General features: G+C 34.7%; 1 protein-coding gene across 4 annotated transcripts in view; it reads left to right on the top strand.

Moving 5' to 3' along the window:
• Window positions 1-15,876, top strand: part of CDH8 (cadherin 8) — a 337,578-nt gene that overhangs the window by 260,050 nt on the left and 61,652 nt on the right. For all 4 annotated transcript variants that reach the window (XM_070261901.1, XM_005608302.4, XM_070261899.1 and 1 more), the window contains one exon: window positions 3,887-4,008. In XM_070261901.1, coding sequence (XP_070118002.1) covers window positions 3,887-4,008 — 122 coding nt within the window. The remainder of the gene's footprint in view (window positions 1-3,886; window positions 4,009-15,876) is intronic.

Genomic DNA, 15,876 nt, shown 5'->3' with positions numbered 1-15,876 from the left:
TTTATTTGCTGTATATCCTTAGGACCTTTTCCAAGGACTTTAATTTTTTAAGAAATAATTTTTCCTTTTACTAGTTTTTCTCGGAATTGGTTCCGTAGAATTCTTTGTGCTGTCATGCTACAAGCCTAAAAGAAGGAAAAAAATTGAATTGTGTGTTAAAAAGGCTTTTTGGAAGAAATGTGGCTTGGGATGAATCCTAAAGAGTGACATTCAACAGTTAGAAAGAAGAGGGACCATAGTGTTGTTGGCTAGAGTTAGCTTCCCAGTATGGTTTACATAACTACTAAGGCTACAGAAATTCTCACCATCTCATCATACTCCGCTGGCATATTATTTTTGAGTGCCAGGGTATACAGTTTAGGTTTTATTTCTTTTAATCTTTTATAATAAGGTAGACAACAAACTACTAAATTAAAAGGAAACATCTATAAATGTATCCAATTCAACTATATATAAGAAGACTAATTTATTACATTTGGGCAGTTGTTTAATAAATGTAAAGAGGTATATTGGATTTGGGATAAACCTAATATATAAATCTCACACCATGAGATTAATTACAGCTATGAGAGGTAGACTCCAAATTTAGTTCCGAGTTTTCCAGAGGCCAAACCAAAGAAGAAAATATAATCATTCACAAAAAGCTCATTGTCCATTATTTTAAAACAAATTATTTAATTGTAGAGGTACTGAGATAAATTAAATATCATAGTTGGGGAACATTCTCTGTCATTCATGATCTTCTAACAGTGTTAAGTGTTAGCTCCCAATCCCACATAATTTCTAACAAAAATTTAGGTGGTATTATTCTTAGGATCTGAGCCCCTGGATAGTTAAATACCACCTTGTTCCAGATACTATGTGTGAGAAAATGTTATATTACTTTAATGTTAAAAGTTATCCCAATAAGAAGCGCATGGAGCTTTTTCATCTTCTGTGCTTGAATTTTACTCCCTGCTGGCCATCTAGATCTAAGAGATAATTGCAATTTATAGCAACCGTGAGGTTAAGAAAAGAGAAGAGAGAAAATTAAGAACATGAGCCTTGGCATACTTATCCTTTTGCCAAAATGGTGAGAATAAAATCTTTATATGCGTGTTTGTCTGTGTGTGTGTGTGTGTGTGCTTGCGCTCACATGCAACATGAGAAAGAGGGAAGACTAAGAATATCATATTTAGTAGATTTGCCCCAATCAACCATTGTCAGTGAATCTGACTCAATAAGATCAGCATTTTCTTTACTTCCCAAGCAGCAAAATCGTGTTAAGTAGTATGATAGCTTTCATTGCACTTGCAGTTTTCCAAGACTATCATCTAATGTTCACTGTCTATTCTGTATAGACAGTTTATTAAGTCTGTGTTGATCATCAGCTGTTTATTAATTGAATGGTTAGAGACTGAAGACAAAAACATATACTAGAAGGCTCTTGTCATCATTTACACACACAAGAGTTAGTCTAGGATGTGGAATGGAAAGAATGAATGTTATACAGATAAATATCTAATCAATAGTTCTTAGAGTTGAAATACAGAGAATTACAAAGTAAAATTAATCAATTAAACCCTGCTTGAGTGAAGTAGTATCATGAGCAAAAATATGGAATTTAAATTGTTGCAGATGATTAGTGCAATTCTGAGAATATTAGTGGTCGTTCCACCCATTAAATATATCCAGCGTGGTATTTGATATTTAGACTCAAACTTCAAATAGTGGTCAAACTTGAGATAAATATTTAGAACAAGTGTATAAGCATTCTTGAGGAAGTAATAGTGATTAGTTACTTTACAAACAAATAAAAAAAAATATATTTTGTTTTGGACTTCATCAGAATCACACCTTAAAGATTGCTCGTGTTTGGAAGGCAAAAACTACATCTTGGAGTTAATTTTTAACTGTGTAATCTTCGTAAAGACATGTAATTCTTTGAATGTCAGTCATCACCTCTAAAATATGAAAATTACATTACCTACCTCATAGCTCTTTAGTGAGGATTTAATGAGATATTATGTGAATTATCTCACACTGTATACAGAAAACACTCATTATGCATGGCGCCAAGGATGTTGCTAGTTACAAAAGGCAAAGGCTAAAATGCCCTTGACTATGTGCTCAATATGATCTGAGCACTTTAAATTTTTTCTCATGTAATATTTATAACAATTCTATAAATAAAGTGTTAAGATCTCGAGTTTCAGTTTCCTCTGGAATAAAATGAGGTTAAATAATTTGCTCAGGATCATGTAGGAAGTAGATGGCAAAGATATGGCTCCCAACATTGTTTGTTTACTGCAAACACTATATTCCCTTTACTCTCTAGCAGCTGCTATTCAGCTCCTGCTCAGGCTGGAAAAGAGATATAAATCATTAAGGATACAATCACACCATATTTCAAATACCTTATACCTTATTTATCTACCTATTCCAATAGATAAAGCATAAAATGTAAGGTCTTTATCTTAGAGTCATATTTTATACTTTTCTTTAAGTTTTCCCTTCCGTTGAAGTTAGAGAGATACATGCTTCCTCTCTTAATGAAGAATTAATTATTCATTAGACAGATGTTAAGAAAAGTATAAATCAGGTGACACATGTGAGGCCATTGGCTTGATTTTTGGGAAGTGAGGTTATGTTCCACTATTGAGGTGATTGGAACTCCACATGATATTATTCATCCCTCCTTAGTTAATCAAATTAGAATATGGGAGAGTAGCCCTGGTAGTTAACGAAATCCAAATCTTGCAGCATTGTAAGTAGGGTTAACCAACTATAAATTTGTAACATGGCTATGATTATTTACTATGTGCTTTAGAAATATTTTCATTTTTAACACACAAAAAATGAGTATTTAAAGGTTTTAGGATCTGAAGTTAATCAATTGTCAAAAAGAAAAGTTTGATGTATCACATCCATTTCTATTTCTTCATATTCAAAAGTCAAACACTTTTCTCCTCTTGGCTTGCTTATAAATATTCAGTGCCACAGAAACACAAATAAATAGTTGGCCATCTCCAATGCATTCTGTGTAATTTACAAGAGATCAAAAGATTATTACATACCGTCAGAGTCAAACTGTATTGCATTTGTTACAAATGAAAAATCATCACATGACTCAAGTCAGCAATGTATTAATGGACCAGATTCTGTGCATGCGTGTGTGTGTGTGTGTTTGTGTATGTGTATAACTTTTTAAATTTAAGGACTTAAGGATTAAGGATTATGTATTAAGTTCTCTGGTATTGGAATTGACCTGGAAAGATTAGAAGATTACTATCTGTTTACACTGATGAAAATCTTTATGAAAATGACAATATTAAAATGACTTGGGTTTAGCTTATCCAAAACGATCCCAAAGTCAATTTTTAATAAATAAAATGCATGATTCCCTCTCTTTAAGATTATCCCTTTCATCATTGTTAAGGACACCCTCTGAACAATTGATTTGGTTCTGGCCTTTGCAGAGTTTTTGATGTTCATCTTTAATATATAGCCAGTCAAACAAGTAATAGCACAAAAATGGGTTGTATTCTACCCAAGATAAACAAAGCGATAAGTCTTTGGTGCATACAGCATTTTTTGTTTTGTGTAATGGACTTTATCTGTAAAATAAAGCTTTCTTCATCGAGGAAACCTCTTTTGATTATTCAGAGATGGTTTTTATCAAGCTGTGCTCCAGCAAATGATGTTTGGAATAATAATTTATACTTTTTTTAAGCAGTCAATCACTTGCTATTTTTCCTTATTGAGTGGTCAGAATCCATAAGCACCATGTTGAAAACACCCTAATTAAGGGAAGTTGAAACAGACACACATGCTTTCAAGAAGAAAGTTACGTTGCACGTTAAAATGAAATACCCTCAATGCTGATGTTATTTTTTCCTTCCCATAGGGAACCACAGTCAGATATCACGAGTGCCCGTTGCTATTAAAGTGCTGGATGTCAATGACAACGCCCCTGAATTCGCATCCGAATATGAGGCATTTTTATGTGAAAATGGAAAACCCGGCCAAGTAAATATCTCCATGTTGCTAATGCTGAATATGTTTGTATACAACTGTCTCATATTTGATTAACCTGCATTAGAGTGTGCATTTGCATCATTTCTGATCTGCAAAGTCACAGGCAAGAAACATCCAAATGGGAACAGAGAGGGAGTATTTTTCTTTATGAAATGTTATTTCTCTTCCTACTTATGACCAAATTGGCTCCTGAAGTGGAACAACCTGCTGTGCTGTGAATCCAGAGCCAAATAGCTATCTTAAAATATCTTGGGATATGGAAGATAGCAGGGGAGGTCCTAGAGTGACGGGGCCAAAATTTTGACCTTCAGTTGATAGGAAGCAAGGGAAAAGCTCATGGGGAGGGCATGTTTGTTTCATATCAAACATAGGAATAACACATAATAGTGGAACCCAGGAAGACCAGATGTAGGAAGTGAATTTTGAAACCTGTAAATACATTTAGATATGAACAGGATGTTTTAGACATGCACGTGAAGCATCTGATAGTTGTGTATTAATGGAACCCTTTCTTTTTTTTTTTACCTGTCTCATGTAGCATAAAGAGAGAGAGTGAGTTCAGACAGAAAAAGAGAGAGAGAGAGAAAGAGGAATGAAGGGGAAGGAAAAAAAGAAGGGGAAGAGCGGGGATGGGAGGGAGGGAGTTAAAAGGAAGAACGAAAACAAAACAAAACTTGCTATACTCTGAATGTCAAAATGGAAATAGTCTATGTAAAGTTCTAAAAAACACAAATGTAATAGATTTATTTTAACAAGGTGCCAAAGTACTGTATGTTTAAGAAATTTATCGGTTTTCAACTTCCTAATTTATTTCTGGATGGTGACATTTTAATTTAAATAAACAGCAGCTGACAGCATGACACTGGAGTTGTTAATCCAACTATTCTTGGGCCTCATGTGGGTGTTAGGAATTAAACTTACTATTTGCCAAGCGGCTTACCTGACAAGAGTCAGGTTTTTCCACCTAAAGAAAGGACTAGAACTGTAGCTCTACACTTTTATTTAATTATTAAAAAAAGATCAATGTGTTACCCTCCTACGAAACAGTGGACATTTTCCCCTAGACACACTCATATAGCTGAAGGATTAGCATTGTTTCTATCTACCAAATTAAGACACACACATCCAGAGTAAAGCTAAAATCCTAATAATAAAACTGATTAATTTCAAACACTTAGACATCACAAATGTTGTTATAAAAAAAATTCACCTTTAGTAATGATACATTCCTTTTTTAAAAAAATATTCTAACAGTTTAAATGTTTCTTAACTGCCTCATGTGGAGTTGCTCTCTATCAATCATATCTTTTGAGCATTTTCATTTATGATCTTTTAAGTATGGAGTGTATATAAATATACATATATTTAGTAGTAAATATTATTTAGCTAAGTTGGTGGATTGATTTGGTAGAGAGAGTTTAATCAAAATATATGCAAGTCAGTTTCAAGGAGATGGTTGTGTGGGCCAGATCATTGTTGGGGTAATGTAGCCAATCACAGACTTATAAGCCAGATGTTTTTGATCAGACAGAATCTGTCAAATGCTTTAGAATTTAAATAAAACTCCATTGTTCATGCAGAACTCATCACATAAGTTCAGAGTCAATGGCATTGATATTCCAAAAATTTCACATTGGCTTCACTCGCGATATTGACGTGCATGCCTTTGGACCTTCAGGAATCTGGAGGTTTACCCTGTGGATTTCGACTGTTTCAAAGTTTTTAATGATTCCTCAGCAGTTCTTATTCTCAGAAAAAATGCATTGTTTCATCACCTTTCCTATGCAAGATCAAAATAAAAAAAATAAGTTGATTCTTTGTTTTATGATTTTTGCAAACCAAAATCAATGACTCATTCTCTGAAGAAGTGTTTATGTTATGTGTGTGTCCACTGCACTATCTTATCCTCAAACGAATCTATTTAGGCATGTTCATTAGAGTTTATTTTTACATGAAGAGATCAGATCTTTAGCAACTCAGCATAATTTTTGGACATATGGCTGATTGGTTTGTGCACATGCTGTTGTTCAAACAACTCCTGAATTCTTTCAATCCTTTGTGCTAGTCAGAACTCATGTTTGATTCATTACATCATTCTTAGGTCACTTTTAATATGTATCTCATCGAGTATCTCATTTTTATATTTAACGTTTTCCAAAATTCATATTTGTTATCCACGCTAGTGTTTACTTATATAAGTTCAACATAGATACACTTTCAATCATCTCTTAAAATACTGCACACATCACTGACTCACTTTGAAATTAGAATATTCATTATCAGGTGATCACACACTCTTGAAAAACAATTGTCAGAAACTGAATTAGCACTAAATTCATAGTTATCTCAATATTTTTCAACAATTAATGTGTGCTTTACAACAGCCCCAAAGAAAGGAGTGCAGGTGCCTTTGAAGTGTCTGGATTGCCTGGAAGGTATGGATTTAAAGCCAAACTCAAAAGGGATCAGTTTCCTGAGAGATGGTGCAGCTGAGATCATTAGCAATAATCAAGGGCAAGCCGTTGAAAAATCCCAGTCTGTAAAAACCTCCTGGACTGAGAGAGCCTCTGTAAGGAGGTTTTTAAAACACAATGAAAACTGGTATCAACAAAAAGAAAACCGATATCAACATGATCATGGAGACTTCTGCCATGCTTGACTCTTTTCCACTGAATTGGACTCATTTAACCAAAGAATCAAAAAGAAGGAGGACACTTCCTCTTTTCTGGGTATTTATGTCCAGTTCATAACACATCTGTGGTGAAATTGGCATAGCTTCACTTTGAAAGTAGAATTGGAAATCACACTTACCCCTACAACCTTCTAATGATTCTGAAGTGAAAGATGACATTTTCTTGAATTTGTTCCCTTATGAGAGTAGCAACCACCTGTGACAGAAATAGTTCCTGGTCCATATTATACATAATCAACACGAATCCCTTTTGATTAGAATGCTTCTAAATAATCCCTCCATAGCATAATTAAATGTTAATATGGTATTTTCTGATTGCTAGTTACTTCTTTTAAAAAAAATTCCAAATAGTTATAGGTAATTTATCTTAAGTCAAAAGATGTAAGATGATGTATATCTTTAGTCTCTAATTCAATGATGGCGTGACAGAGTCATCTACAGATTATATGGCCTTCAGTTTAACAGGATAAATAGAAAGATTATCTTCACTTACTCCTCTCTAATGTCCAAGGCAGAAATGAGAATACGGGCTGAAGATTTCAAAATTAGAAAGTAAAATATAGGGCTGACAATTCATGTGTCTAATATGATGGTAGTTTTTGGTCAGTCAGTAAATATTTCTTGAATTCAAACCGTGTGCTAGGACTTGGCTAGGTATACTGGGAATGTAGTGGCAAACAATGCCCTAAACATCAGTCTTATTCCCTCCTAGAGTTTTCTTTCTGGCAAACACATAATAAAATTAGAATGATAGAATTGCAAGAAAATACTTCAAATCACCTGGGCAGAAAGGAGGCTGAAGAGGTGAGGGGAAATGGAGCTATCTTAATGAAAGACCTCGTAATATAGGACATGTTCCATCAGAGTCAGGAAACAGCTATCAAGTGCTGAAAAGGAGTCAGCTGGGGATAAACCAGGTTCTGCCTGAAGAAAATGGTAACCCGGCTGGACCGGTGAGGGAACTGGTAACAGATGTGGAGAAACCAGAATCTTCCTTCCTTATGGTTGATAACAGCGCACTCAGGAGCAAATATGAAAGAAAAATAGAGAACTTCAGTAACCAGTGTTGGCCAGAAGGTCTTCCATACCTCCGTTCTACATCTTATCTCCTTCATAGGGTCTGTCTAGGATATTATTTCAGATGCTAAGTTCTTGCTTCCTATACATACAGAATTAGAGTAATTTGCTCCGGATGGTTTGTTGACTCAGAGACTGAACTGAAAATAATTCTATTTCTAGGTGTGAGTCAACGTCCTCTTATTTAGTCTCAGAGAATGTTTATTGTTTGAGAATTAGTTAGGCAACAGACTGCATCAGCTCTTTTTCCTTCAGGAAGGAGCTTCCCTATGTTACCACAAATAAATCTAGAGTAGTATAATTTAAGCTTCATCACCATTTATAGAAGTTGAGATGTGCTATTTGGCATCAAGTTAATTATGTCTGGCTTAAAACTTTATTTTGGTTTACCTCTTTTAATCCTTTCTCTGACCAATGCAGCAACTTTTTTGCTTATCCCAGGAGTATCACAGGTCCAAAAAAAAAGAGTGACCTATATTTCTAGATATGTATCTAGCCAATGCTTGGCATGTAATGGATATTCACAAAATTTTAGGATCAAGGCTCTAAGCTCTTTCATTCAGCAGTGGCAAATATTTCAATAATTGGTTCCTCACATATTACCATGGAAACACCTATTTTACTCATAGACACACAGTGCACAAGCTAACCTCTTCAAATGAAAAATCATTCATTTATTTATTGAACAATATTTATATGCATCTACAAGATGCGAAGTATTGTAATATGACCTGGGGAAACATTGTGAAAAGGATGAAAAAGTGTTTTCTCTAATGGAACTTAATGATGAAGAGGGATTATCAAAAAATAAAAGCAGAATGAATAAATAATAGAATTTAAATTTTGAAAACTGGGTTGAAGAGAACATTAATGCAACTAGACAGAGGGGAACAAAGAAAAAGTAGAGATCTACTTTACATAGTGTTTTCAGAGAAAATTATTTTTAAATGAGTATCATTTAAGCTGAAACTGAAAAAAAAATGAGAAAGGGCTAAGCGTACCAGAAGTAGAAGCAAGAGCCTTCTCGCTCACAGAATAAGCTTGTGGAAGGACCCTGAAGGCAGAAAGACCTTGGTTTGTTCGAAGAATTGAAGACATCTTGGCTGACCATAATAAGTATAATAAGCAAGTGTAATAATAAGAATGTAATAAGCAAGAATGAGATTGGACAAAAAAAAAAATTTTATTTGAATAAAATCTACAGACACACACATCATTAATGCAGGATGAGCATTTAGAAGGCTGTAATTGCAATAGATAATGGTAGCCTGGTCTAAGAGGGTGGCAGTGGAGGTGGAGAGAAGAGATTGCTAAAGCTGCATGCTTCCATAAATGAAATAATAGGTACAAACATTTAACATATAATCAACATCACTGCTCTGGGAGTTTGGTGTTACAACCACTTTTTACAGATATAGGAGCTGAAGTTGAAATAGAGGGAGTCTTGCCTAAGGCCATGAAAAGTGGCAGAAATGGGTTTTAAAGTCTGTTCTTGAAGGTACCCAAGTCCCTGCCCGTTCTAGGGTCTCACAATGCTTCCCAAGGAAGCAGACTTTGAAATCCCACTGCCTGTGTGACATACTTCTTAGAAAAATACTAAAGAGAATAAGATTCTGATCAGGAGTGAGCATTTTTCAAAAGAAAAAAATCAGCTCCTGTGGCCAATAACACAGTTTATCCAAAAGCATTCCATGAAATCTTAAGTGAAAAAGAAAAAAACCTTATTAAGCAAAGTAAAAATAATTATTCCTTGATAAACACCAGCGGTGAATGGGTTTGCTACTTTATTTTCTACTTTCTGTCGGTCTTTTTCTAATAAATGTGAAACAATGAAATGAAATTATGGCATTTTATGACACTCATGAAACAATAAATACAGGAGATTTAATTTTAACTTTCCTGCCAGCAGGCATCTTTCAGGATCTATCTGCATAGACAAGAAGGAGACAGGATTGATTTTAAAGCAGATGAAATTGATGGCCTCAACAAAATGCATAAAATACTATTTTCATTTTATTTTGGGTGGAGTAAGGAGATGGTAAATGAGGTGGAATGGATAAAACTATATTTGAAGACATCATTTGTAACAAAACGTATGTCATGAGAATCATTAGTAGAAGTGTGACTTTTAGAGCACAATTTTGACAGACGGGAAAGCGTAAGTAGAAAAATATAGTAGACGAGTTTCAAACTAGAACAATCTAATTGTGAGTCACAGCTCTACCACTTACTAGTTTTGTGACCTTGGGTCTTAACCACTGTTCATTTAAACTCTATATTTTAAGAATATCTAGCTCAATAAATAATTATAATTATTAGTAGTATATATTTTAACTGTCATAGTCTGAAACACAAAACATATTTTATTGGTATTGTTTTTGTTGTTTTTATTGTTGTTGTTATTGTTATATCTTTATGAGCTTTGATTTGGAGCAAAACACCATAAATTATCCCTAAATGGGTTAATGTAACAAAGGACACATATTCGTCTGTATTGGAATAACTCTTCCTCTGATAATTTATAAGTGTTTTATTCATCAAGAGTGAGGAAAGGGCTTGGAGTTCATTCTTCCCCATATGAATTTGTAGATTAATGTAATAAAATTTTTCAAGTCCATTGGAATCAACTCATAGGAACACATACTGTCTAAATCTTTTTTGAAGTCCTGCTTGCAGCCTCTGTAGGCATTGGCTGAACCTCTTGTATGATTCAAAATTCCACCTATTTTATCCTGGCCCCTAACCTAAATGAGATTGATGATCCACAGAGAAAATAGTGTAACAGATTGTTTAAAAATCTCAGACTGTTACAGACGCATGTGTTCTCTTTGTATTATTTTCAACCCACGTTACTGAATGGGAACTTAGGTTGGAAGCAAGGTGGACACAGGTGTATGCTTGTTTCCATTTCTTCATGGAAGCCATGCTGATGAGCAAGCCTTTTTGAAGAAAGTGAAATTGACACCAGATAGTAGGAGGTTTTAGCCCCAGGCTTTGTGCTAATGACATAAATTGAGTAAGATCTGGTACCAAGAGGAGCTGACATATTATTGGAAGGGCAGAGAAGCAAATGGAAATAGTGCTATAATCACCAAGCTGTGTAGACACAACACCTTCAAACAGACATTGAAGTCTTCCAGGCCTTTACAACTCTGATGGAGTTTTAAAGGATGGCATTTCTCAAAGTGAGTGCCTGTAGGGTACCACACGTCAATATATGGTGTGGTATATGGCGTGTGTGTGTGTGTGTGTGTGTGTGTTACCAACAAGGCTGAGAAACACTGAATTAAACAAAGTTAAACATTATCTTCTGTTGGTTTTGTTTAACTATAAGATTCCCTTGCATTTATAAATATGTGTGAATCACCAAAGGGCTATATGGTGTTTGGCATTTGCTAAACATAGTTGATTATAAAATCATTCAGATTTCCTTCAGAGAAAGCTATAGAACTAGTGGTAAATGAAACCAAGTTGGAAAAGTCTTGCTCCATAAGAATAAATAAGATATGTTTTAAGCTAGGGAAGAAATGTGTATAATGATAAGGAGCATCAGGAAATATTCCTGTGAAGTAATATAGTGGGAGATGGAGAGCAGATAAGAGCAGAAAGGGAACTGAGACTTCCAAGATATGTTAAAAACTGTGGATGTTACCCTACTAATGAGGCTTTCAAAGCAGAGCAAGGGGTGGAGTGATTTTTTAAGTAATATTGATCATTTCAGCAGTGTACAAAATACAGATAAGATATGCAGAGCCCAGCAAAAGAAAATAAGAGGCAGGAGAAACTGAAAAACCCAAACTTTGTAAAAACACATTCTTTAAGAGCCCTTGCTTTATGTCATTTTCCCTCAACTTAGTTTCAGTTAAGGAAAGAGGAGTGAAAAATACTGAAACCAAGGAAAATGTTGGAATTTATGCAGTGCGTTTATGAAGATACAGGCCCCAAATGTCTACCCAGAGGACTGAGGACTTCACTTAGTGTTTAAAAGAGACATATAACATCTAATTTACATTCTCCTGTTGTATTTTCTATAGGTCAGACTTCTAAGGTACATGCTATGAATAGCAACCTAACACTTTTTAAAGACAAGGATGTATTTATGCACAAAAATGTGACATGGAAAACACTTTGGGTAGGAAAAGTCTTGGTAGAGACTGGATTGCCATGCAAGTTATAAAAAAAATCCAGGAACTGTCCATTAAATGGATATGAACAGTGCTTGTATTTGAACAATAGCCAACAATTTTGAAATAATTGAGGATAATTGGATCATTATGTAGGTTTTAATATAATTTCTCAAATTTCCATATTTTTTCTTTTTTCAACTAATCATCATTATAACTTCATTTCTCTTGTAGGCATAATTTCTATTTTCAAGGACCCGTCTTTTAGGGAATGGTTCTTAGCCTATTTTGTTTTGTTCTCTTCAGATGTGGACACCATTGATAATCTGATAAAAGCTGTGGACTTGCCCCTCACATATATGCATATATAAATAATTTCATACAATTATCCTTTCAAGTTGAGAGGGCTGAGCCATATGATGCTCATTGAGGTATCATCCTTTCCTTCCTCAAGTTGAAAACTACTGCTTTAAGAAATAGAAGTTAATATTTCAGAAAAATTGATATATCAGAAATAAACTGACAATAAGAGACAGAAGAATGAATAGGAAACCAAAAATTATGCTGTCCTTTCTGCACTGCTTTTGATTTCCTCTCTTCTCATTCACCCCCTTTCCATCACTTTCCAATTCACATCACTACAGAAAGACTTGCCAAGAAAAGGAGAATTAAGTTTTACCTGAGAAAGTGACAGTGTGTTGTGATGGCACATATCATCTTGGCTATCAATGCTGAATGTTCTTAGAGAATAGATGTATATTCCAGAAGCCTTGGAAAACATTCCAAAAGTTGAAACAGAATAGTTCTCTCTCACCTTGCCCACATTCAGAAAGAACTATCATTTCTAAATCGTCATCTTGTGCTATCAGTCAGAATCAAAAGGGAACCTTCATACCCATAAAGCAGGGTACATGAGCAGCAAGAAGAGCTGAGTCCATCCTATGCACTCTTCAAAATATTGAAGGTCTAAACACCAACTTAGCTGAAATATGTGTATAGAAGTTCTGAATGTCAACAAGATTTTGAGGCAGGCTGACATATTGGGCAGGAGGGTGAAGGAAGTCTGTTATCAGATGTATCTGGGATCAGATGATATATATAATGTCTTTGATGCACTAAGGTTCTGATAAATTTCTTCATACCCACCTCTCAAGGTTACGTAGAAATTACCAATGATGCTAAAACGTGCCTGACATAATTTATTTATTCATCCATTCATTTATTCATTTAGACAATACTTATTAAATAGCCACTATCTGCCAGACACTGTTATACCAGCAGTAAGGGGGAAAAGACCCCAACTCATCACCTAAGAACATGTCAATGAATGATATCTACAGGAATTCGTACGGGATATTCTAATAGATCCCATGATAGTTTTATCATTGTTGACATCAGATCATCAGAAGTGTATTTGTTTGCTGGCCACTTGCCTTTTATAAAGTTACTAATGACAGTGATATCCTACTCTTATTAAATATTTTTGTTAATATAAAATAGTCTAAAATAAAGTTTAAGAAAATCTGCAAATATAAGCAATCTAACTTAGGTTTAGTGTTATTGATAAACAATGAATAGTTTTTTTTAAAAACGGGGTCAGAATTATGATATAGCCCTGCAATTCTCAATTTTTTTTTTCAGTTTCATGCCTTCGAAAGGTTATATGGTTTCAAATCAGTAGTCTCAAGAAATAGAACAGAGTCTGACCCATAGAAATCCAAGCGTGGCCCTGGAATTCATTTCCTTAGCCCAACATCCTAGATATGCTTTGTTTTTCTGATAGAGATTATATCAACTTTCAGCTTCCCTTGAAATTAATCCAAAATAAATGATCAAAAATTAGATTTTCAATTGCATCCTAACTTTGTTGTTAGAAAGGAAAACATTTAAACTAAATGTTATATGTATATTCCTAAAAGTCTATTACCTCTCCAGAAGTTTTTATACCATTTCCCTGAAATAGTTGTCCAATTACTTAAAAATTAAGTGATGTCATAGTAGCTCACAGCGGGAAATGTGCGCCGTTTTCATTTGACATCTACTCAGTATGCCTGTAAAATCTACTTGTGTGGAGGTGCACTTCCTTGAATAAATCTGTTCTTTTTTCTTGTTACTTAAAGCTAAGTGTATTCAGATGTTATTACATCAATGAAAATTTCAGCCTTTTTAATGTGAATATCTTAATGCATTTTAATAAGCATAAAGTCCTTCAAGTGATCTACTGGGCGTCTACTTTTAGATAAAATGACCGGACATGGCCATCTGCATTAAAATAAAATGAAGTGTCAAAATTGGTTTAAACCAAAGTGGTTTTTTTTTTTTTTTTTCAGTTCTTTCCTTTAATTGCCAGTTTTCAGAATAAGCAGTTGCTGCTCTATCCACTGTGTTTCCCCATAGCCAATTCACGGGATACTTGGAAGTTGAATGAAAGATTCACCATTTCGTCACTTTTTCTTCAACAATGCAAACTCTCCTAATGAATAATAGTGAGGGAGCTGTGATCACCAGTCTCCTCGCTCGGCTCAAAACAGTGGATTTCAGATTTAAGCACGCCTCAGAATCACCTAGAAGACTTTTAAAATGCAGATTTCTAGGCCCCAACTTGAGACTTTCTGGTTCAGTAGGCTCAAGAAATTGCCTGTCTAACAGACTTCCTGGCTTAATTAAATGGTGGAAAAAACATATTCACTGCAGGTGTAATATTTAGACTAAACTTCTGAGATGTGGTATGACAAATAATTATACTCCTTTATTTCAGGTAAGCTAAATGATTGCTTCTTTTGTTTTGATCGTGGTGGCTTAACTAATCAAATAACTCACACGCAGATGCACTCGCCAGCGTGTATGAGTCTTTTTCATGCAAGATTACTTAGAAATATTAGGAATATGTTATTTATTGGATCGCTATCTACTAAATATACTGTAAGAATGCACTTAGTTATGAAGGATTTCCACCCCAGAATGTCATGAAATCCTCTCTTCATTTGCCCTTCTTCACACGTGCTCACACATTTCAGGGGTTACTTCTTCAATGGGTGCACTTGGGAATAGAAGTCCTTTTGAAACAAAATTGGGTAAAGGGAGAAGAGATGCTACATCTGCTCGCAAGTAACTTTTTTCCCCTTCTCTTCTTTATAAGTGCCTAAAAGAAGGCTCTTGTCAAATTCTTCTGTTAAATATTTGTACGTGTAGGCTGTCCACAAAAGGGTTACCTGTATTTCCCAGCATCGCCCCTTGTACTTTCATTTTTATAAAACTGGAAGCCCAGGGTGTATCTCTGTACTCCCGTGTCAAGGATAAATATGCTAGGTGTTTAGATATAGTAAATATAATTGCATTCCCATCTACTCGGATGAGGTTGGGGCCCTGTTTTGGCAACATCAAAGTTGTGACACTTATCAAAGTGCCATGTCATGAATAATGGTAGTGACCCTAATAACAAAAAAAAATATTGATAATGATGACTAACATTCATTAAATATTTGCTAGGAACCAGACACTATATTAAGAGACTGATATGCATTTACATCCACAATCAAAACAACCATAGGTGAAAGGTAATCTTTTTATTTGTAACATAGGAAGACAAGGACACTGAGTTTCACAAAGAGTTAAGGAACTTCCTTAATGTCACACAATGAGTAAAGGGTGAAACCATGACCTCTATCTAGCTTTGTTTCAGAGTTGATCACCTTAATGTCTCCTCACTGTCTCAACTATACTTTGTACTTTTTTTTGTTATGTTGTTACTCAAGCTAAGTTTGATTATAAGACATTTCACAAGGTCCTTAACAAAAGTAAAACAGCTACGAAGTAATATTCTCCATTTCAAAAATGGAGAAATAGAAGTTAAGAGAAGTTATTTCATTTATGCCTCAAATAACCTTAATGCACTGCTTTCTATATAGCAAGTGCTTGATACAGTGCAATACTCCACAGCTGCTAAAAGTGTTCTGAAATTGTGGT

The sequence above is a fragment of the Equus caballus genome, chromosome 3 (assembly GCF_041296265.1).
Source record: "Equus caballus isolate H_3958 breed thoroughbred chromosome 3, TB-T2T, whole genome shotgun sequence".
Lineage (NCBI taxonomy): Eukaryota > Metazoa > Chordata > Mammalia > Perissodactyla > Equidae > Equus > Equus caballus.
Note: the sequence above shows the minus strand (reverse complement) of the source record. Positions and strands in the feature narration are given on the sequence as shown.